The 23,569-nt window shown below is 35.6% G+C and overlaps 1 protein-coding gene across 13 annotated transcripts in view; it reads left to right on the top strand.

Moving 5' to 3' along the window:
• PLA2G7 (phospholipase A2 group VII) overlaps positions 1–23,569 on the top strand; it is a 65,167-nt gene that overhangs the window by 30,931 nt on the left and 10,667 nt on the right. For 10 of the 13 annotated variants that reach the window (XM_074237110.1, XM_074237121.1, XM_074237112.1 and 7 more), the window contains 6 exons: positions 10,127–10,248; positions 11,196–11,340; positions 16,748–16,841; positions 20,215–20,283; positions 21,494–21,620; positions 22,454–22,567. In XM_074237110.1, coding sequence (XP_074093211.1) covers positions 10,127–10,248; positions 11,196–11,340; positions 16,748–16,841; positions 20,215–20,283; positions 21,494–21,620; positions 22,454–22,567 — 671 coding nt within the window. Of the gene's footprint in view, positions 1–368; positions 8,994–10,126; positions 10,249–11,195; positions 11,341–16,747; positions 16,842–20,214; positions 20,284–21,493; positions 21,621–22,453; positions 22,568–23,569 lie in introns of those variants that run through there. The other 3 variants (XM_074237119.1, XM_074237122.1, XM_074237120.1) reach the window with 3 other exon arrangements.

Raw genomic sequence — 23,569 nt, 5'->3', positions numbered from 1 at the left:
TCAGAGGGAGGAGGGTATAGACAAGTAAGATTTTTTTTTTCCTACTTAGCAAATGAATGGATAAATCATAGGCACCTATTTAGTGCTGTCATCAAGATCCATCCCCTTCATTTTTTTAGGTTAGGAAACTGAAGTTCAGAGAAGTCTTAACTTGCCTGAGGCCACATAAATAGAAAGAAGCAAGGATGAGAGATTTAATTGCAGCTCCTCTGATGCCAAATCCAGTATGTTTTACATGTAAAATAGTTTTGCTGCTCAAGAGGATCTTTGACAACTAGGAAAAGGATGAATTTGTCTTCTTTCTACTTTGCTATGGGGGTGGAAGAGGGATGGGTTGGGGAGCAAGGGAGAGATAAGGAACTAGACAGGGGAGTGTCTGGAGACATCATAATAGGATTGATCAGACAGGTATCTATAGGCAGAAAGGCCCAGTTTTCACAACTGAAGGGCCTTTGTTGTCAAGGAAAGTTGCCAAGGGCTTATCTCATCTCCATGGGCCCTTCCAACCTTGACTCATAAATTTCTGCATGTTATCTCCTAATATGTTTGGTTCAGGTGAAGGAGGTGTTGCAATGCTGCCTCCACCCAAGATTCCAAGAAAGACAATGGAGTATTTAGAGCTGCCCAGGTTTGCTCCTGAATGGTTACAGCTTTATGCTAATTCACATGCTTTGTAAACAAGAACTACTCTACTGGAGTTCCTAATGTGGGAAAATAATACATAAAAAAGATTAACTATGATCTACATCTACTCTGTGACTATGGGTCAAAAGCTAAAAACAAAATTTATTATCATTTACTTTTTATGAGACTCCATCTTCTCTTGGAACCTTGTTAGTCTTTTATGGTGGCGTGCTTTCATGCTTCTTCCTCTTTTAAAAGAAAGAAAAATGAAACATAACAAAGATGAAGGGTATCAACACAACATTAAGTAATAAAATAAAAAATAATGAACAATTTTAAAATTTGGAAAATATAACAGGCAAATAGCTTATAAACTAAAATAACAATAGCTATACTTGTAAAAGCAATTTATATCCATTATCTCATTTGGTCCTCACAAGTCTGTGGGGTATATTCTATTATTGTTCCCATTTTTGCAGAGGAGGAAACAGTCTCATAGTGGTTAAGTGAGTTGCTTAGGGTCATATGGATAGAATTTGCACTTAGGTTTATAACAATTGCAAATCCAGTGCTCAATGTCACTTAAATGTCTAAAAGTACTAAAATGATTTGAAAATTGCTCTTAATAACTTGTCATTTTCAAAGAGAATGTGGTAATGGTAAGTGGTAAGTATTCTACATAGGTAAATTTAGAGGACCAAGGTACCATTTTGATATCTACTACTTACTATCTATATATTTCTTAATCTGTTTCTTCTACAAAATGATAAGACCATTATACTTTATGAACTCTTAAGTTCCTTGGGACACTAAATACTATAAAAGGAAATATGTATTTATTGAAATTGAACAAAACAGGAGAAAATTATCAAACTATATAGGTACAACTTAAATATTTCATACTATGATGTGTTGTTGAATGGATTTAAGGGATTAGATTTGATAGATAGAATGACTGAAAAATTCTGGACAGAAATTCAAAATATTGTGTAGTAGGCAGCAGGAAAATGTTTTCTAAAGAAGAGGGATTCCTGGATGCTAAGATAGCAGAGTAAGCAGTAAAAATATTATAATATTTTTCTATTCATCCTCAAAAAACCTTAGAATAGCACCCCCAGATAAATCTTGGAATAGCAGAACTAGCAAAAAAAAGGGTTGAAACAATCTTTTATTCCAAAAACCTTAGGAAATTGGCAGGAAAGGACCATCTTACTTTGGTAAAAGGGGAGCACAGTCCAGGACAGGGAGGGTCCCAGCAAACTCTCCATGGCAAACCATCAGTAGATCCTGAGCCCCAATGTAGTAGAACAGATAAGCACCAACTCTGGGATCCACATGCCTCAATCTAACCAGGGAAATGGGCAGACAGCATTTTCAAGAACCTCCACATGCTTAAACCTATCCCTGGGCAAGCAGGGAGCCTTCAGTGTTCAAAATAGTACGCACTTCAATGTAACCCCAGGGCCTCAGCACATGCCAGACACCAGCACTAGGACCCTGGCTCAACACTTGGCAAGCACCTTATTGCCTCTGGCAGTTCCATCCCCTCAGTGGAGTGTCAGACATGAGAGACCCCCTGTGAAACTCAAGGCAACACCAGGTAAATAGCCAGGGTCTGCAGCCCCAGCACAAGAAGCCGGAGGATAATGCCTCTTCTTCTCAGGGAGTAAAGCTTAAATTTAAAAGAAAGGGGAAAAGTCAAAAAACAATAGCATCACAGAAAGAATGTAACCATAGAAAAGTTAAAATGGTGACAGAGATCAAGACACAAACCCAGAAAAGGAAAACAAAGTCAAAACAGCTATGCACAAAGTGCCAAACAAAAATAGGAAATGATTTCAAAGTTATAAAGAACCCTTGAAAAAACTCAAAAAGGAGCTTAAAATCATTTAAGAGAGAAACAGGAAAAAAAAATTGAAGAAATGAAAGTGACTTAAGATAATTATTAAAATAGAGTAAATATCTTGGAAAAGGAAAACAAGAGCTTAAAAAGTAGAAATGGCCAAATGAAAAAGAGAAATACAAAGCAAGTCAAGGAAAACAACTTCTTAAAAGTTAGAATTGATTAAGTGGAAACATGCTCTATGAGATATCAAAAATCAATCAAACAAATTTCAAGGAATAATAAAAAGAAAATATAAACTGACTCATGGGAAAACATCTAATCTGGAAAATAGATTCAAGAGAACTACCTGAAAGCCATAATCAAAATGAGGACATGGAGAGCATCTTTTAAGAAATTATTGTAAAATTGTCTTGACACCCTGGAACCAGAAGATAAAATAGGCATTAAAAAATACACCTATCACCTCAAGAAAGAGATTCCAAAATAAAATCAAAGGAAAAATTGGATGGTGGGAAAATATAGTTAGAAATCATAACTGTGAATGGGGTGAACTATCCAATAAATCAGAAGCAGATAACAGAGTGACTCAAAAACAAGAATTCTATATTTTGTTTACAAGAAACATATTTGGAGTAGGAAGACATACAGAGTAAACAGACTGGAGCAGTGTCTATTATGCTTCAGGTGAGGTTAAAAAAAAAAGCAGGAATAGCAATCCTGATTTCAGCCAAAGCTGAGAGAGAATTCAAACAAGAAAGAATCCAAGGAGATGAATAGAATATTAGAAAAGTTAGATAGGATAGACCTTTGGAGAAAAACAACACAAAGAAAGGTGGTCAAACGATACCAGATCTCAAACTATATTATAAAGTAGTAATTATCAAAATCACAGATACAAAAAAAAAACAAAAATAGACCATAATAAGAGATAAGGAAATTACATCTTGCTAAAAGGTACCATAGACAAAGAAGTAATATCAACACCAAACACGACCAAGTGGGATAATATTCAAATTTTTAAAGAAGAAGTTAGTTACAAAAACAAAAAAGACAGCAAAATTATACTAGTAGGGAACCTCAACTGCCCCAATCAGAACTTAATAAATCCAATTAAAAACAAACAAACAAAAAAGAATACAAGGAGATGAATAGAATATTAGAGAAGTTAGATAGAATAGACTTTTTTTTAGGTTTTTCCAAGGCAATGGGGTTAAGTGGCTTGCCCAAGACCACACAGCTAGGTAATTATTAAGTGTCTGAGGCTGGATTTGAACTTAGATACTCCTGACTTCAGGGCCAGTACTCTATCCACTGCACCACCTAGCCACCCCATACAATAGACTTTTGGAGAAAAAACAATACAAAGAAAAGTGGTCTATCAACATCAGATCTCAAATTATATTATAAAGCAGTAATCACCAAAACTATCAGATGCAAAGAAATACAGTAGTGGATTAAAGAAATAGATTAGTTATAGAAGAGAATGTAGTTAATGACCCTAAGAACCTAGTGTTTAATAGACAATAAGATCCCATTCTTTGGGATAAGAATTCACTGTTTGACAAAAACTGCTGGGAAAGCTGGAAAACAGTAAGACACAAAGTAGGTATAGACCAACCTTTCAAACTATAAGCTAAGAAGGTCAACATTTAGACATAAAGGGTGACACCAAAAGTGAATTAGAAGAGCAAGGAGTAGTTTATCAGATCTATGAGGAAGGGAAGAATTCATGACAAAACAAGAGATAGAAATCATTATGAAATGTAAAATAGATGATTTTGACTATATTAAAATAAAAAGATTTTGCACAAGCAAAACCAATGCAACTAAGATTAGAAGGAAAGAAGAAAGTTGGGAAGCAATTTTTGCAGTAAATGTCTGTGATAAATGCTTCCTTTCTCAAATACATAGAGACCTGAGTCAAGTCATAAAAATTTAAGTCATCCCCCAATTGATATATGATCAAAGGATATGAACAGTCAGTTTTCAGATGGAGAAATAAAAGTTAACTATAGGCATATGAAGAAGTGCTCTTAAAATCACTTGTTTAGAGAAAAGCAAATTAAAATAATTCTGAAGTACTATTTCACATCTTTCAGATTAGCTAACATGACAACAAAGGAAAATGATAAATGTTGATGAAAAGAAGTAAAACAATTTCTTGATGAAAATGAAAGAGGAGAGTGAAAAAACTGGCTAATATAAGACAACACCACCAACAACAAACTAAGATCTTTGCAATTGGTCACTTCATTTCTTGGCAAATATAGAGAGAAAAAATGGAAGAAGTGTCATTATTTTATGTTCTTGGACTCAAGGATCACTGCAGATAGTGTCAACAGCCAGGAAATTAGAAGAAAGGTACTCCTTGGAAGGAAGTCTGACAAATCAGAACCAAAAAAATCTGAGGCATCACCTTTCTGGCAAAGGTCTGCATAGACAAAGCTATGTTGTTTTTTTCCCAGTAGCAATATATGAGTTGAATTATAATGAAAATTGAGTGCTACAAAATCAATGTTTTGAATTGTGATTCTGGAGAAGATTTTTGAGAGTACCTTGGACAACTAGGAAATTACACTCATTGACAGGACAAATAGTGAAATTAAAATTCAAATACTTTGACCTCATAAGAAGACAGGACCCTTTGGAAAAGATCCTGATGTTGAGAAAAGATTGAAAGCAAAAGGAGAAGGGAATGACAGAAGATTCAATGAATAGATAGTGTTGAGTAAACAATGAATATTAGTTTTGACAAACTTTGAGAGATAACAGAGAATAGAAGGGCCTGGATGCTATGGTCCATGGAGTCATGAAGAGTTGGGCACAATTGAACAACAAATGGTGCATTAACTGATAGGGAGGAATAAAAGAATAGAATAAAGAAGGTATTTTTCATGACAGATAATGGGTTAACCAACCCAAGAAATTATGACATATATGGAATAAATAGGCATCTCATAATTTTTTGAGAATATTATTATGAGACAGTCTGGCCTAATAGATAGAATGTTGAATTTAGAGTTGAGAAGACCTTAGACTCTCATCCTGCCTTTGACATGCTAATCATTTGATCTTGAAGGATGTAACCACTCATTGTCCTATGTAACTCTAAGACTACATTATATTCTCTTTCCTCATGATAAAATAAAATAAGAATTCAAATAGAGGAATGTAGTACAGAAGAAAGGTTTTGAGTCATTCAAATTGTTTTTTTAATTAGTTTCTTTGGGACCTAGATGTATTTTAGTTTCCTCATCTAGAAATTGAAGGGTTTAGACTAGTTGGACCTCTGAGGTCTTTTCCGTCTCTAAAACTCTATCTCCATGAATATGAAAAGAGAAGGTGCCAATAAAACATAAAATTTAAAAAAATGAAAATAATGGACAAACTATAAAATTTGGAATGGTTATGCTAGTTGTTATTTCCCATACCAGGAGTTGTCTAAATAAGATCACAGGTCTGGAACAAAACAAAAAAGAAAAAAAATACTAAAATTTCATTGTTTGTTTGCTTTTTATCTAAGTTCACTAAATAATGCAGAAAATAGAAAATGATTTTTATAAACCCTCATTCTGGACTGAAAATTTTAAAAAGATTCCTTCTCTTTAGGTCCATTCTTTTTTAATAATGCTTCAGATCTTAATCTATTCCTATATATATCCTTTTTGCTATATGTTATAAATCCATTGGTTTTACTAGCATGATAGTTCATCATTCTCTAAGAAAGCATCAGAAGTTAAATGTAAGTGAAGCTTAGAGAGATGCAGGATTTTTGGTTCAGTAAGAAGCCTGATGAAATTCGTTTTATGCTTATAGTAACAATCCAAAGTACTTTTATGATGCCCTGAAGTCTATTAATGGGTTAAAGACATATGGTGGGTGTCAACTACTCAATGCTGATGGAGTCACAGTAATTAGTGATAAGGACATGATCCTGAAGAGATGAATTTACATAATGTTCTCAACAAACCATAATCAATACTGAAGTCAGTGACTGTTTACCTCAGGATGAAGTCAGTCCCTCTAGTCAAAGTTTCAACTGAAGAAAACATTTTGAATACCATTACACTTCTCTCTTGTGGCAAAGCAACTAGGATTGATTCTATTCCAGTTGAGATTTCCAAAATGGAGGATTCATTGCTCAAACAAAAACTGAAAACTTTCTGGTATATACTGCAAGAAGAGATTATCCCCCAAGAGTTCAAGGATATCTCCATTGTCTATCTCTATAAAGGTAAAAGAAATAGTTTGACCTGGGATAAATATGGGGCATATCTCTCACTCAGTTATTGATGACAAAATTCTTGACAGAATCATCTTTCTGAAGGCTGATTCTTCATCTGGAAGATGATCCCGTATCTGAAACCAGTGTGGCTTCAGAAAGGGTCAAAGAACAGTCAATATGGTATTTGCTGCCTGACAGCTACAGGAGAAATGCCAGGAGCAGAACAGACATCTGTACACAGCATTTCTCAATCTAACCATTTTCATGATGTCATATTTACCTGGGTCTTGGATAATAAACAATATTCTTATGTTTCCCAATCACCAATGGAATGAAGCAAGGCTCTCCTGAGTTTTAGAATGCTTTTACCTATGTTGTCCTCCACCTTCAATGAGGTCAAACAATATCAAGATCAGGTACCACACTCATAGCAAATTAATTTGAAAAGGCTAGCCAAAACTAACGTGGTAGAAGTGTTGGTGCATGATTTTTTCTTTGCAAATGATTGTGCCCTCATTGAAGTCTCTGGAACAAAAATGCAACAAATTATAGATCTATTTTCTTGTGCTAATTTTGGCCTAATTTTGGCCTAAGAGTTGTCACCAAGAAAATTTAGGTTCTTCCTGAACAAGCACCACATTATTCATTCTTAGAATCATTAGTTGAAGTAAATGGAGATATTTTGAACACTGTGGTTAAGTTTACTTACATTGGCAGTATTCTTTCTAGTGATGTACATATTGACAATGAGGTTGACATAAGTATTGCCAGTGTTTGGGAGGCTCTGAAGGAAAGTATGGGAAAAAAGAGATATTAGTCTAACTACCAAACTGATGGTCTATAAAGCCATTGTGCTGACCTCTTGTTGTATGCCAGTGAGCCCTGGACAATCTACTAGCACCATGCCAAGAAACTGAATCATTTCAATTTGAATTGTCTTATGAAGATTCTGAAGATCACCAGGAAGCAAAATAAGATACCAAACACTGAGTTCTTCCTGGAAGTAAAATGGCAAACATTCAAACTTTACTACAGTTAGTGTACTCTGATAGACTAACCATTATTTTTGAATGTCAAACATATGCTTCCCTAAAAGACTATTTTATGGAGAACTCACACAAGGCAAACACTCATACGCAGATCAGAAGAAGTCATATACAGATATTCTCAAGATCTCTCTGAAGAACTTTGGAATTGATTGACAGGGGAGATACTAGTACAGGAATGCCCAGCCTTGTGTGCCCTCAACAAAGAAGATGCTGTGCTCATATGAGCATAGCAGAATTGAAGTGATTCAAAATAAATGCAAGATATACTTATTTAGAGAATCCACCCCAAATGTCCATATTGAATTATGCCCTGTGATAGAGCATTCTGAGCTCATAATGGTCTGATCAGCCACAATTGGACACACTGTAACTTTACCCCAATTCAATGGTGTCATTTTGATCCTCTTTGAGAGCAATGACCAAGCAGGCAACCAACCAAATCTCAAATGATTACCAAAGAATAATCAACTAAACATTAAGTTTAACACCTACTTGGCAAGTCCTAAAATTTGGAAAAGATTGCTGGCAAATTGTTTATGAAGTTAAAGACTGAAGGGATTTGAAAATTATTCTCAATAGTATCTTCAGCACTGTAACAGTTGGGCATTATTGTGTCAGGGCACATCTTTTATCACAGCCCAGTGGGGCAACACAGTCATAGGCTGCTCAGGCCCTCTTACAGCAAAATGGACACTGGTTGGCCCCAGTTCACCCTGGGCCTAAAGCCCCAAGGAGGGAACTCCTCTTCCAAATTGGCCTAGCCATGGAGAACTTGGGGATCTGTATACCAACAAGGCAGGTCCAGGGTCTCTCCCTTGAAGATTTCTCCCAAATCACTCAAGACTTAGGATGCAAAGATCTAACTAGAACTAATATTTCCCAAGACCATTGTCAGAGAGTTTTGGTATTCTCATAATTTACTCAATGGAAGGAGACCACTGAAGAAACAAAACTCCTTGACAGCTGTTGGTTCCCTAAGGCTTCCCTGGACCAGGATGTGTAAGCTGGAGGTTTATGAAATATGGTGCCCCATGGCTATTCTTAATTTAGGTTGGGAGTTGTGTGGACATACTCACCTGATCCCTTTGGACCCCAAACTACAGGGAGAAGCAGAAGGCAGCTAGATTATCTAGCAGTCATATGGCCCCAAAGACAATGTTGTTATGAAGACTATTCACCTATTGAATTTTCTCTGGAAGGAAGCTATTTTGATTCTAAATAGAGTGTACAATTACAATTCTCTTACAAGGCAAGTGAAATTTTTCCAAGGGTTTTAAGACAAATCCTGACAGAATACATTCCATAACTTCATCTGCAGGGCTGTAACTATGTGTCCAGGGTGAATTTACCTAGCTTTGCTGAAGGTTACAGCCAGAGTTCAGGTGACTTGAGATAACTGAATTTGAGGACATTCCCAGATGCTGGCATCACCCATTTGACTCATTGTTAAAAGATCTGACCAAATGATTCCTTTCTTTATAGAAGATAGATAGAAAGGCATGAGTCATAAACTGCTCACCTGTGTAGAGGAAGTTGATTGATATTTTTCCACTGAAAAGAAATGGATTAACTACCAAAGATTACATCTGTGTCTCATCCTGCATAATTCTCCAGAATTAACCACAATGTGCTGGTAAAGCAATGAGTCCAATGTCTTGGACATGATAGTTCCTTAAGGAATATTTTTTAAGATTGGATTTATTGTTGTCTTGATTACAAAGACAGGATTCAGTGACCTCTGAGCTTCCTTTTAGTTATAGATCAAATACCTTGTGATCCTGTAAGATACTTAGTTCTCTATAGGACATTTGGGCAAAAATGGGATTTACTTTGACAAATATCTCTTTATCCCTTAATATAATATCCATATATCCATATATATGTATATGTTTGTATGCATGCATGTGTATGCATGTATGCCTGTGTGAGACTTCTAGGTTATGAATGACATGTGCACATATGTGTCTAGGTATGTGTCCACACATGTATTTACCCACATATGTACACATTAACATATATTTGAGAAGAAGCTTAGATTTTATTTGGGTTTTAGAAAATATAACAATGATCTTTTAGGATCTGTTTGAGGTAAAGTTCCACATTGGTGGGAATTAAAGGGAAGATTGAAGGAAGTCAATGAAAAGATTAGATTAGGTGAGAGAAGTGATGTTCCTGAAGTTTGAAGAAACTGTTTATATATAAATTTTGAATTTGATAAGTCATCTTTGATTTTTTGTAGGTTATTGGACTCAATGTTACAAAGGTTTAACTATGGGGGAGATAGAAATATAAAGGGTTCAAACTATATTTAAATGGTTTACTTGTTAATGAACTGCTGTATATAACTGGTGACAAGTGACATAAGCTTGCCATGTTTTTCAGCATGTTATCATAAAACTCAGAAACTAATGAGTGCTGTGATTGGTGACAAACATCAGATCCCTAAAGGAAAAGGATCTTACCCTGTGGGATGCACAGATTTGATGTCTGACTTCACTATTAAGGTAAGACCTTAGAGTCGGTGAATTATTCAAGGTTTCCTTTGTAACTCTTCTATCAGACTGACCTTTTACAAGTTCATTGATTTCCAGAACAGCTATAGTAAAATGGAAAGACCATTTAATCTATAGTCAGAGAACTTGAGGTCAAATGCTGGCTCTGCTAATTATTACTTGTGTGATCTTGGCAAAGGTATTTTCACTGCCCTAAACCTCAGATTCCTCATTTATAAATGAAGGAATTGAACTAGATGACCTTTGAGGTTCCTTTCCAGCTTGAACATCATGATTCTAGGTTTCCTTTAGGTATATGATGAATTTTTTTATGTTTTATTAATTAAAACTAAACATTAATATAAAGAGCTAATTATTTGTTTACACTTAGCAGTTAAATCCAATGCATAAATTAGGGGCAGTTAGGTAGTACCCTGTAGATAGAAGAATGCAAGGTCTAAAATCAGAAAGACAGACCTGAGTTCAAATCCAGCAACAGACACTAGTAGTTGTGTGACCTTAGGCAAGTTGCTTAACCCTTGTTTGTTCTGTTTCCTCACCTGTAAAATGAGGAGGCAAACATTTACTTATTGGTGTTGTTGTAAGCATCAAATGAGATAATTGTGAAGCACTCAACACAGTGATAAGTGCATATACATGTTAACCTCATTTCATCCCCTCTAAGACCCCTGCACATTGATTTTGTCCCCTTGTTCTACCCTTTTCCTCACATATGTACTCCATTCTTCCAGTTTGCTTTTCTGCTTTGCATTATTCCTGGGGGTCTTTCCAAGTTTGTTTACATTTTTCATATTTTTTCAGTCTCAATTACATAATAATCTTTGGTCCCAATAGCAATATTCTGCAGTTATTTTAACACTTACCTGATACTGACTCTAGACAACTTCCCCTTTAAAACATTTTTTTATTAAAAACACATTCCTTTCCTTCCCTGACAGGGCAGTCTACTACGTCTCTATTACCCTTCCCAAGATGGTGAATATAACAGCACTGTATGGATTCCCAATAAAGAATATTTTATAGGTCTTTCTAATTTTCTTGGAATGCACAGGGTCATGGCCAAATTCCTCACCCACTACTTTGGTAAGATTTGTTGGTTCTGCTTTGCATTCTTTTTTATGCCCCACTCTCCTGTTCTCCCCTCCTCCCCTCCACCCCATCCCCAACAAGTAGGGAAAGCTTGAAAATCAGACTCACCTGTCCTGTTTATTCATCTAACAATTTCTCTCAATAAAAGAGAAAGATTTTCAGGTCTGAAAATGTCAGATCTAAGTATTTCATAGGACCATATGTTTATAGCTAAGGAAAACCTTAGAATCCATCCCCTTTTTTCCCCCTCTTCCATTATGCTGCAAGGGAAACTGAGGCTCAGAGACATGATTCACTCAAGATCTCATGGGTAGAAAGTGTCAGAGACAAGATTGAACCTGAATTTCTTTTCGGTTTTCTAGGGTTCTAAGATTTTAGAATATCTAAAATATTCTTATTATCAAATGAGGAATAAAAAGCACTGCTAATGAATTATTATAGTTGGGCTGTCACTATTCCTGCAGATTCAATGTTTAAAAAAAGATGCCCTAGTTATGAATCTGTTGCTGAACATGGACCCTGCTTTCTGCTTTACTTGGTGTTGTCTCTTTTGTTTCTAAATTAGTCCTCAGCCTACCTGCTTATAAAATGAAAGGATTATATAATTAAAGAGCTAGAGAAGTCTAAGACTTTAGAGACTCTTTTCACAGAGAAGGAGCTGAAGTTCATGCAAGTCAAATGACTTGACCAGAGTCACAAAATCAGAATGAACCAGAAGTGGAATTTTAACATTGGTCTTTCTGATTTCCAAGTTAGCACTCTATCCTCTGTGCTACATAGGGTTAAAAACAAAGTTGATTTAATTTATGGCTTTGTTTGACATTGCTATTTTGTGGGCATCACAGTATACATTAGGTTCAAATGAAAGGGGAGGAGAATGAAAGAGAGACAAATCTGTGTTCCCTTGTGGTAGGCTATCCATACTTTAACCCAGGGAATTAAGAAAATTCATTCTCTAAATTCAGGTATGTTATTCTAGTACTACCAGAAAAACAGCTTTTCTTCTCTACCAAAGCTGCATTTGCCCTATAGGGTAAGAGGAGGAGGAATGGATAAATAAGATCAGGATGTGAATCCTTAGTAATCATGTGAGCTCAGCTATTTTATCTAACTTTCTGAATCTCAGTTGTATTACTTTTTTAATAGGGCTAAAAAATTATTGCCTGGGTATCCCAGTGTAGAGTCTCTTTTAATCTCTCACAGCCTCAGTTTACTAGATCTGTAAAAGGAATACATTGAATTAGATGCTCTCTATGGTCCCTCCTAGATCTAAGACTTAGGAAATGTGTGTTATTTTCAACACAAAGTTCTAAGGCTGATGGGAGGGAGAATCAAATGGGATAGTGTTTGTAAAGTACTACCATGTAAATAGCAGCTATTATTATCATCTAGTTTCTTTATACCATTCAATTCTGCTATTACAATCCTTCTCCTCCCCCCTTATCCATCTTAACTACCTACTTTTGAGATTGGAGTCACAGATAGTGTGATTTAATTGGTATAAGATACTCACAGAGAAGAAATTTATTATTTTACCAATGCTGATTGATACTTATTGTGCAGGTTTTTAAGTGTTTGACCTTAGAAAGTCTCCTGGGGCAATGAGGGATTAAATGATTTATGCAGGACCATATAACAACAATGTGTCAGAGGCAGGCTTTAAATCCTGACCTTCTTGACTCCAAAACCTACAGTCTATTCCTTAGACACATCTCTTTCTAGTTGAATCAAAACATTACTTGTTGGATTGTTATTAATCATTTTCTCAGGACTCACACCCCTGATTACCAACACTATCCCTTTAAAAAACCCTTTCCAAATTTAGTTTCAGTTTGTCTTGGAGTTCTTTAGAAAATAAAAATAATGATAAAAGTAAATATATAATCTATACAGCAGTGTAACAAAGTGACTGCATTTTCTAAACTGTAATAATTCCAAAGCTTCATAAAAGTAAATCATATGCTAGATAAAGTATAGTTACTGCTGAGTCTGAGATAAATTTACTAAAGTTAGAAAAAAAGAAATAACTCTTGGAAATGTATCACTAAAATATTCTATGTGTCATTCATCCTTCCTCCTATCCAATCTGTGGTCAGGTGCAGTAGACAAAAGAAAACTCATAGGCTTGTGACTTAGGGTTCAACTTGAAGAATCTCTCATGGCTGACTCAACCCAACAAAAAAGCAACAGCCACTGATTTTGCCCATTCATGAAAAAGAATGGGAAGGTAGTGAAGGAAGGTGAGTGCAGAAGACTCAAGCTATGCCTGGAGTTACAAAATAGAGGAGAAAAAGACATATGGCCTGAAGGAAAAAGAGATTCTAAGCTCTGATGGAACCATTTAATTCCTCTGGAGTTTATTCAAGCCCCATATCTACCAAAGCAAGGAAGCTGAATTTGACCCAGGGGCTCTATGTAGCAGTTGAAGGTGGGAGGGACCAAAGAAAAATCTAGAGGGGTTTGTCAAGGAATACAAACAAGAGAGAGGTCAAAGGGTCAAAAGTTTGAGAAACCTATATAAAACCTAGCTTACAAGCAGATAAATCAAGAGAAAGAAAGATCATAAAAATGGAAGGATGAGTAAAAATTTTAAAAAGCAAAGCACATTAATACAAGAAATATAGAGCTTAGTAAAGTGGCTGACACATAATTGGTATTTAATTTCTATTGACTGACTAAATGATACAAAATTACCCAATAAAAGATCACATCCTCTGGAGATCATGAAACAAAAGAAAGAAATGGATCAAAAGGTAACAAAAAAAAACCCTTTAAAACCTCATTTTTTCTCACTTACTACTTTGCAAAATTGCTTCCACAATTATGACTCAAAATACATATAAAGTTCTGCAATCTGATTGAGGTGTATTTTCCTTCCAGTGATGCAGACAAAAACCATTCCATGCTTGTCTATTCATATTCAGTATAATTCTAATCCGTTCTTTCCCCAAAATTTATCACAGGGTGTACAACCAATATGCTAACAACCTTTCTCAGACACTTAATTTCTCTTGACACTCTGGGAAATGGATCTACAATAATCAATGGAACATTCAGGTTATCTGTCATTTATTCCTTGTTCTCACTAGCCCATGTTTTAAAATTCATTTATAGATTTTTTTTATGGTTACATCCTTTTACATCAAATTCTCCTTTATAATTCCTTATCCATGATGTATTCTATAACTATTACGTCTTTAATCTTTACAAGACAGTCCCAAGTGGAATGTCAGACAAATATTAGCTCCATTTTACATTTGAAAAAACTCAGATATATTTTCAATTCAGTTCAAATAGTATTAATTCCCTAATATGTGTCTCTCCTATGCCAAACGATGTCTTTCCAAGTAAGTGACTGTGATAAGGGCAAAAAAAAGGACAGGATGAAGTGGTCCTGGAAAATTTGAGAATATTAGACATACAACTATTGAACATCTTTATTTTATGACTTGCCCGCTATGATTTGTCCAAGACTTGGTAATAACTGTAGCACATTTAGGGGTCCTGGAGCAACTCTCCCAATTCACATACCTAAATCTGTTTCCCAAAGCAAGGCTATTTAGAACTCTATCTTCCTTTAGGGTTTTAGGGCTACTCCTAAAGGACTTTGTTTTTTTCTTTGTTGTTTCAAAAAGTTAATTTCTAAATTTTTCCAATTAAAAAAATCACTTTTTGAGGCAGTTAAGTGGAGCAGTAGATTGAGTACTGGCCCTGGAGTCAGGAGGACCTGAGTTCAAATACAGCCTCAGACACTTAATTACCTAGCTGTGTAACCTTAGGCAAATCACTTAACCTCACTACCTTGCAAAAAAAAATCACCTTTCCTCTCCCATATTCCCACTTGAAAAAGAAAAAAAAGGATATGAAACAATCATGCATAGTCAAGCAAAATACATAACCACATTGGCCATGTCTAAAAAGACTAATTCTTGCAAACTTCCAATGCCCCATTTATTGAATATTTTTTTTAAAAAATGAAATACAATTCTTATAACAAGTATGCATTGTCCACCAAAACAAATTCTATGGAGTCCTTCTATGATATTGATTTTAGGATTTTTTTTTGCAAGGCAAATGGGGTTAAGTGGCCCGCCCAAGGCCACACAGCTAGGTAATTATTAAGTGTCTGAGACCCGATTTGAACCCAGGTACTCCTGAGTCCAGGGCCGGTGCTTTATCCACTGCACCACCTAGCTGCCCCCTATTGCTTTTAAGTACCCATCCAGTGTCCCAAGTGTCCCAATCAGTATCACTCAATTGATACCTCCTCAACTGCCTCCATGATTAGTGCCCCATATAAATTCTGAACAGTTGATAACTCTTCAATGTTATTGATAACCAGTGGATATAAAATAGATTTTACAAAGAAAATTTTTTTTTTACTAGGGAATACACAAATGTACAAAATCAGGAACACACTCTTCTAATTACCACTTTGGTCTCTGGGTATAGTAGATTTAGACTTAAAACAGCTATTATAAAATTCCACCTCACACTAAGTTAACTTATGGTTGCAGCGAGCCGATGGACAAGTTATTCTCTTGCTTGTTGGCACCACTGTACAGGCTGCCATATTGACTTAGGACTGGCTGCAGAGTTCACCCCTCAAAGCTTGTTCTTTCCCTAACTTAACTATTGTATTGGCAGACTTTACAATGGATTCTTACTGCTGGAAACTTTCCAAACTCACAAAATCATAGTCTGGTCTATTCTGTCTCTGTGATTCATTCACTTAAAGAAATAAACACTATAGAGATAGAAAATTAACCACAATCAGCATTCAAGACTACATGGTGGTAACCAGGTAAGGAAGGGAAAGGTAACCAATATTGACTTTTAAGGGAGACAAGAGATTCTTTTCTTTCCTTATGTATATGCATTCAATTCCAACTCAGTAGCTAGTTAAAAGAATTTTCATTATTATGAAGATGACAATTAACAGAAAATTCCTGTTAATTCTTAGAGTCTAGATAGCATTCTCTCCATCATTTGTTATGCATTTCTAGAAGAGATTCCCCAAGTCTCCTTGTGAATTGTCAGCAGGCATAGAATATTATATATGCTCCAAGGGTAGAACCCCATTGACCCATCCTCCATTATATAATAATGCTTGGTCTTTTAGAAGATAACTCACCTTTGAACTAGTAAATTATCTGCCCTGCTAATTCATCTTATTAAAAATTCAGTAATAATGTGATCTCAGCAAAGAGCCCAAGACTCAATTCTTCCACCTGTCTGAAATGTCCCTTATTTCTGGGTTTGTAATTAGTAACAGATATAATAGTAAAACAATAAGAAAAATATCAATGAATCATAATTTGCACTAAAGAAATACAAATTAAATCAATGATAACTTTCACATAGTAAAGCTGAAAGTTACACATTCCTATTCTGCTTATAGGTTCAGTGACAACTCCTGCAAATTGGAATGCCCCTTTGAGGACTGGAGAAAAATACCCACTGATTATTTTTTCTCATGGACTAGGAGCTTTCAGGTAATCCTTGGGAAAATAATCTGACCTCTTTTAGAGCAACCTTTTGCTTCTTTCCCTTTCATAAAGGAGCAGCATGGTCTCAAGTTCAATACTGTACTGATTTAATCAGTAATCATTTACCATTTGATTATGAAGTCTTCTCTATTGAATTTAGCATAACATTTATAATATATGTGTTATAATCAAGGGTGTGATAATTGATATCAAGAAGAAAATAATAGTCCCTATACTTGGAGTATTCATTCTACTTATACCATGTAACATATACACCCATAAGTATAAAAGAGGGTATTTCAAAGAGAGTGAAATCAATAAGTATTTATTATTTTCTAACTATGCTAGAGGCACTGTGTTATGTGTTGGCAATATAAATATAGAAAAAAAAGACAGTCTCTGCCCTCAAGAAGCATACATTCTCATTTACTTGCTCAGTCACTTTTTCAGTCATGTTCTACTCTTCATGACATCATTTAGGGTGTTCTTGGCAATAGTTTGCCATTTCCTTCTCCAGCACTTTTATAGGATAATAGAGTGAAGTGACTTGCCCCAGGGTCACACAGCTAGTAAGTGTCAGAGATTGAATTTAAATTCAGGAAGATGACTTCCTGACTTGAGACCCAGTGCTCTATCCACTGGACCACTTCGAGAATTATTATACATAAAAGGGGGTTAAAAAGTATAGAAAGTTCATGTGGGGGGAGAAATATGCCCACAGAGGTGCATAGTGTCAAAGTCATGAGGGTCAGAAAAGGAATGTGAAAAGGAGTGAAAGATGACAGTCCTGGGAAGTTCATCTAAATAGAGGTTTCACAAGGAACTCACCAGTCAAAGGAAGAAGCCACAAGAGTTGAGGGGATTTTCTAGGATGAGAAGTCATGGTATCAGAAGTTTGGAGAGTCATCAGGAAAGGGAGCTCAGAAAAAAAGTAGAGACAATTAACTCTCTGTGTTCAGGGTGGTGGGGAGGTAATCAGGGAAGGCTTCACAAAGGTGTTACCTGACCTCCATCTTAAAGGAATAATTGAGAAGACAGTACATTCCATGTGTCAGGAAAAACTTTCCATGACAAGTGCTTAGCAAGATGAAATCTTGAGTTGTACAGCTCAGCTAGATTGCAGGGTTTATGAAGGAGAGTAGTAGTAGTAATAGTAGTAGTAGTAGTAGTAGTAGTAGTAGTAGTAGTAGTATAAAATAAGGCTTGAAATGCAAGAAGGAATCATTTTATAATATTTGGGAAAAGGCCTTAAATGCCAGACTACGTTTGTAATTTATGCAAAAATACAATGGAAAGTTACTCAAGGTTTTTGAGTTGGGATTCAAGCCAGTTCTACTATGTTTACTCCCCTTCCCCATGGCATGAAGAAATTTCCAGGAAGGAGGGGAAACATGGATGGGAGCCTATCTGTCACTCCAGGTAACCAGACCCTCAGAATAACTTCCTTCAGATCAGCTAGGTGACACAGCAGATGGAGCACTGGCCCTGGAGTAAGGAAGACTTGAGTTCAAATGCAGCCTCAGACACCTAATAATTATCTGTTTGACCTTGGGCAAGTACTTAACACCATTGCCTTGTAAAAAAAAAAAGAATCACTTCCTTCTTCTTTCAACCTTTCCTCCTTTTGAGGGAGATAATAAGACTTCTTTTTAAATTTTATTTATTTGAGGCAATGAGGTTAAGTGATTTGCCCAAGGTCACACAGCCAGGTAATTATCAAGTTTTTGATGCTGGATTTGAACTCAGATCCTCCTGACTCCAGGGCCAGTGCTCTCTCCATTGTATCACCTAGCAGCTCCCAAGATCATAAGGTTTTAAGCAAAACAAAAATAGCTCCAGTAGACATCATAATTTTCTTTAAGGTGAGAATCAATCTTAGTTCTAGAGGACTGATGATGCTGTAAACCTCAAATAAAATAATGAGTGTAAAGTTCTTTATAAACTTAAAGCATCATAAGCTAGATTTTTTCATATGGAATGGCAGATACATTTTATAGAATGAGGTATGCAATCATGCACTGATCTAAGGAATTCTTCTTGTGGACAATATCTCTACCATTTCCTGTCAGCTACCATTTTGTAACTTAAGAGATTTAGAAAGTTGCTTGACTGCCAAGAGTTTTAGTGACTTATATAATATCGTGTGACTTATACATATCCTCTGTGCATCCGGACAGAACTTTCTGATCCCAAGGTTGGTCTTGTTCACTGCATCATGCTCAGACTCTTCAACTTCAAATACAATAATTTTATTGCTTTGCTCTACTGTTGTTCAGTGGCATCCAACTCTTCATGACCCTGTAGACCATATCATACCAACACTGTCTATGGGATTTTCTTCCCAAAGATACTGCCATTTCCTTCTCTAGTATTTGCTTTCTATAGGATATGAAATGCTCTTGGATGTTTCCACCTAATAAAGTCATCTGATAGCTATTTTAAAGTGATATAGCTAGTGAATGTCAGACCTTGCATTGCTAACTTGAGGAGAATGGAAAATTTTTGGAATGACTGCTATGGAAGTGTAAATAGAGTGCAAATAAGAATTTTTAAAAATATTTATCAGCAGATAACCAGTTGAGGTGTAGAAGTATAGTTTTTAGTGCATACAATTGCCCCATTTTTTAACATTTACTGACAATATCTGAAGCTCTTGTGGCAGAGAAATCACTTGGTATAGGATAACTCAGGGTTAGGAATTGGTCACATTGATAATATGGAAACTTCAGGAAGCAAAAAGATCTAAGCCATAGTTTATACAAAATACAGAATTACTAGGTGAAGAAGGAACCCTCTACCAATGAAATTCATCACCTTGCCTGCAACTTAGAGTCTTGAAGAGTGACCTAAAACTCTTAATTTAGATTAAGTGATTTGCTCAGGGTCATTCAAGTAGTATTCATTGGAGGTGGTACTTGAACCAGATCTTCTTGGCTGGCTCTGTATCCACTATTCCAAGCATCAGTGAGAGTAAATGAGTGAAAGTGGGCACCCAGGCTGAGTTGGATGAGAAGAGAACCTTTGAGGTCACTGATTCAATGGAAGACCAAAAAAAATATGAATAAAAGGTTGGGAGTACTAATGAGCAGATTAAGTATGTGTGAGAGGGCAGGGTAATGTTGTATATACTCCTGGTCAAGGAGAGGGAATTTTGGACTTCAAGACCCAGTGACGACAAGTTCGAAGATGTATGTATACATACATATAAACATTATCACAGGATGACCATCTAACTACAAATCCTGAGACAAACATTTAATTAAATGAGCCCTTGTGTGTGTCAGTGGCTATTACCTAAGGCTATGTGCCTTGGTATTTAAGGAATTCTTACACTTATCCCAAGTATAACTGGTTCTCTATCAACTTTCTGTTTTTTAAGGACAATTTATTCTGCTATTGGGATTGAACTAGCATCTCATGGGTTTATAGTTGCTGCTGTAGAACACAGGTATGTATGTGAATGTCATTTGTTTTATGGGATTTCTTTTTTAGCCAACATAAAAAGGACATTTTTGATTTAACATTTTTCTTATTGGCTGCATTAATTTTTTGGCATGCAAAACTTTGTAAAATTTCAAGTGAAAAAAAAAGCATGTTTGGTGTTTATAATCATTCTACTGCCTTTTTATTTGATATTTTATTTTTCCAATAAATGTTATGAACATTTTTCACCATTCATCCACATGTATATGAATCTTTTTAAGTTACATAATTTCCTTCCATACTCCCTTCCCACCCACCCCTCCCTTCAGTTGGTGAACAGTCAGGTGACTATTGCACATACACATTGGTGTTTAACATGTTTACAGATTTGTCATTTTCGGTATGAGGAATTAGGATTAAGGGAAAAGAGAAAACCATGAGATAGGATAGAAATACAAAAGAGAATTTTTTAAAAAAGTGAATGAAAGGATTTTTGGTTTTGTTTTTCTTCCTCTGGATGGGGATAGCATTGTCCATAGCCAGTCTCCTAGGGTTGTCCTAGCTCTATGAACTGCTGATAGGAGCTACATACATCAAGGTAGATCAACCCACAATGTTTTTGTTAATGTGCACAATATTGTCTTGGTTCTGGACCCTTTGCCTCAGCATGAGTTCCTGTAATTCATTCCATGCTTCTCTAGAGTTTGACCATTTATGGTTTCTTACAGAACAATAGAATTCCATAACATTCATATACCATAACTTGTTCAACCATTCCCAAAATAATGGATATCCCCTCAATTTCCAGTTATTTGCCACTATAAAAACAGGTGCTATGAATATTTTGAAACATGATACCACTGATTTTCAATGAACCTTAGAGAGGGAATTTTCAATTCTAGTTTAAGATGTGTGTATAGTGGATGGAACACTATATAATTGGACTTAGTACTCAGGAATACTTGAGTTCAGTCTCTGCATCAGACACAATAATTCTGTGACCCTGAGCAAATCATTTAATCTCTTGTTTGCCTAGGCTGGTATGTCTAGTTTCCTTTAGTTCAGAGGATCTTTATAAAAACAACAAAAAATTAGGTCTTCATATTGGAATTTTATAGACTAGAATGAAAGAGAGAATAAAAAAAAGAACAGAAGGTTGAGATGGAAGTAAGGAAATTTAATGTGAGGGAAAGGGAAGAATAAGCAAATAGGATAATTCTTTTTCTCTGTCACAGAGATGAATCAGCATCAGCAACTTTTTACTTCCAAAATGAATTTGATGTAGGAATAAATAACAAATCCTGGCTTCGTTATAAGAGTCTTAGTACACAGAATAAGGATTATGCCACCCGGAATAAACAGGTATGTTCCAGGGAGAAACTAAGTACAATGTAGTAAAACATATAGGCATGCAATTTACTTTCATAGCCAACATTCAGGCTGTGGTCCCAATTCTTCTTCTCTATGACCAAATCTCAGGACTGCTTCTAAAATTTCCATTTTATAATATAAAAAAAATAACTAAAATCCTGGCAGATGGTACCATACTTGTAAGGATTTTTCTGATGAAGTCTAGACCTGTGTTATCTATGTATGGAAACTCCCTCCCCAATGAAAATCAGCGAACTGATACTTAGTTACAAGTTGCCTGGAACACTAAGAGATAAAATGACTTGTTATTAGTCACACAGTCAATATAAGTCAGAGTGAAGACACAAATTCAGGTTTTCTTGACTCTGTGACTGACTTTTTCCAATAAACCACATTACCTCTTATTTGTTGCACCAGGCACTCTAATTTTATTTAATTTTAATGGTATTTTATTTTCATCCACTTATATGTAAAGAATGATAAGAATGATTTTACAAGATAATTTTAAAAGATATTTTAAGATTTTTGCATATTTGAGTGCAAAATGTTTTCTCCTCTTTTTCCCCTTTCTCCTTCCTAAGAGGATAAGTAATTTTATATAGGTGTATATGAGGCACTTTAATTTCTGAAGCTTGTTAGACAATAATTTGATAGGTTCCACAAAGCTAGTTTTTTCTTCACTATCAAACAAATAATCACATTATTTAGAAAAGATCAATTTTGTGACTCCATTATTTTTCCTGAATCACAAGCAAAGAATTAAAGTTTCTATATTATTCAATTTATGTGAAACAGTACTGTTTACTTCTTATATCCATGTCTAGGTACTTCAAAGAGCAAAAGAATGCTCTAAAGCTCTTTCTTTGATCCTTGATATTAACCAGGGAAAAACAGTGAAGAATGTTTTGAATTCCACATTTGACTTGCGTCAACTAAAGGTGAGGCAATAAAGTCAACTTTCCTTTTCTTAAAAAAATTTCATTCACTCTATAAACACTTATTATGTCAGGTTCTGTGCTAAGCACTGGGGAACCAAAAAAAGGCAAGAGACTTTAAATAGTGGTGTTTTGGACTCAAGGAGTTTGCAATCCAATGAGGGAGGCAACAGGTAAACAAGTATATAAAGACAAGGTATATACATGATAAATAGGAAATAATTTAAAAAGTAAAGGATCTCTTCTTTTATAATTTAGAGGGGTTGGGAAAAGCTTCCTGTAGAGGATGGGATTTTATTTGAGACTTGAAAAAAAACAGTGAAGTCAGTTGGCAGAGATGAGGGAGGCAGAGGGGAGAGCCAGAGAAAATGCCCAGAGCCGAGAGATGGAGTGCCTTGTTTATGGAACCTGAAGGAGGCCAATATCATATATCATCACATTACCTGGATAGAGGTTAGAGATTGGACTTGTGATTTCACTTGTATAAGTGACTGAGTCAGTAAGTCAGCAACCATTAATTAAGCTCCTACTTTGTCAGATACTATGCTAAATGCTCAGGTTAGATACTATGCTAAATGCTCAGGTTACAAAGAAATATAAAAATAACTCCTGTTTTTAAAAAGCTAACAGCATAGAAAACTCCCTCTACTAATGCCAGAGGATCTTCTCTGCAATTTATAATCTTAGAGAATTATCACAAGCGCTACTATCTACCTCAGGGTCAGTTTTACCCATCCAGTACTAAAGGTAGAAGTTTAATCTGGGTCTTCATATTTTTGAGGGGGAAGTTTGGTGGCACAGTGGTAAGACTCATCTTCCTGAGTTCAAATCTGATCTCAGATACATTCTAGTAGTGTGATCCTGGCAAGTCACTTAACCTTGTTGTATCTAGTATCTTTGCCAAGAAAATCTCAAATAGAGTCACAAAAACTGGATATGAATGAAATGACTGAAAACCAAAAAATGTTTTTGAAACAGGCTTTCTATCCATTACATCATACTGCC

This window comes from Macrotis lagotis, chromosome 5 (assembly GCF_037893015.1).
Source record: "Macrotis lagotis isolate mMagLag1 chromosome 5, bilby.v1.9.chrom.fasta, whole genome shotgun sequence".
NCBI lineage: Eukaryota > Metazoa > Chordata > Mammalia > Peramelemorphia > Peramelidae > Macrotis > Macrotis lagotis.
This window is presented reverse-complemented; position numbering and strand designations above follow the sequence as displayed.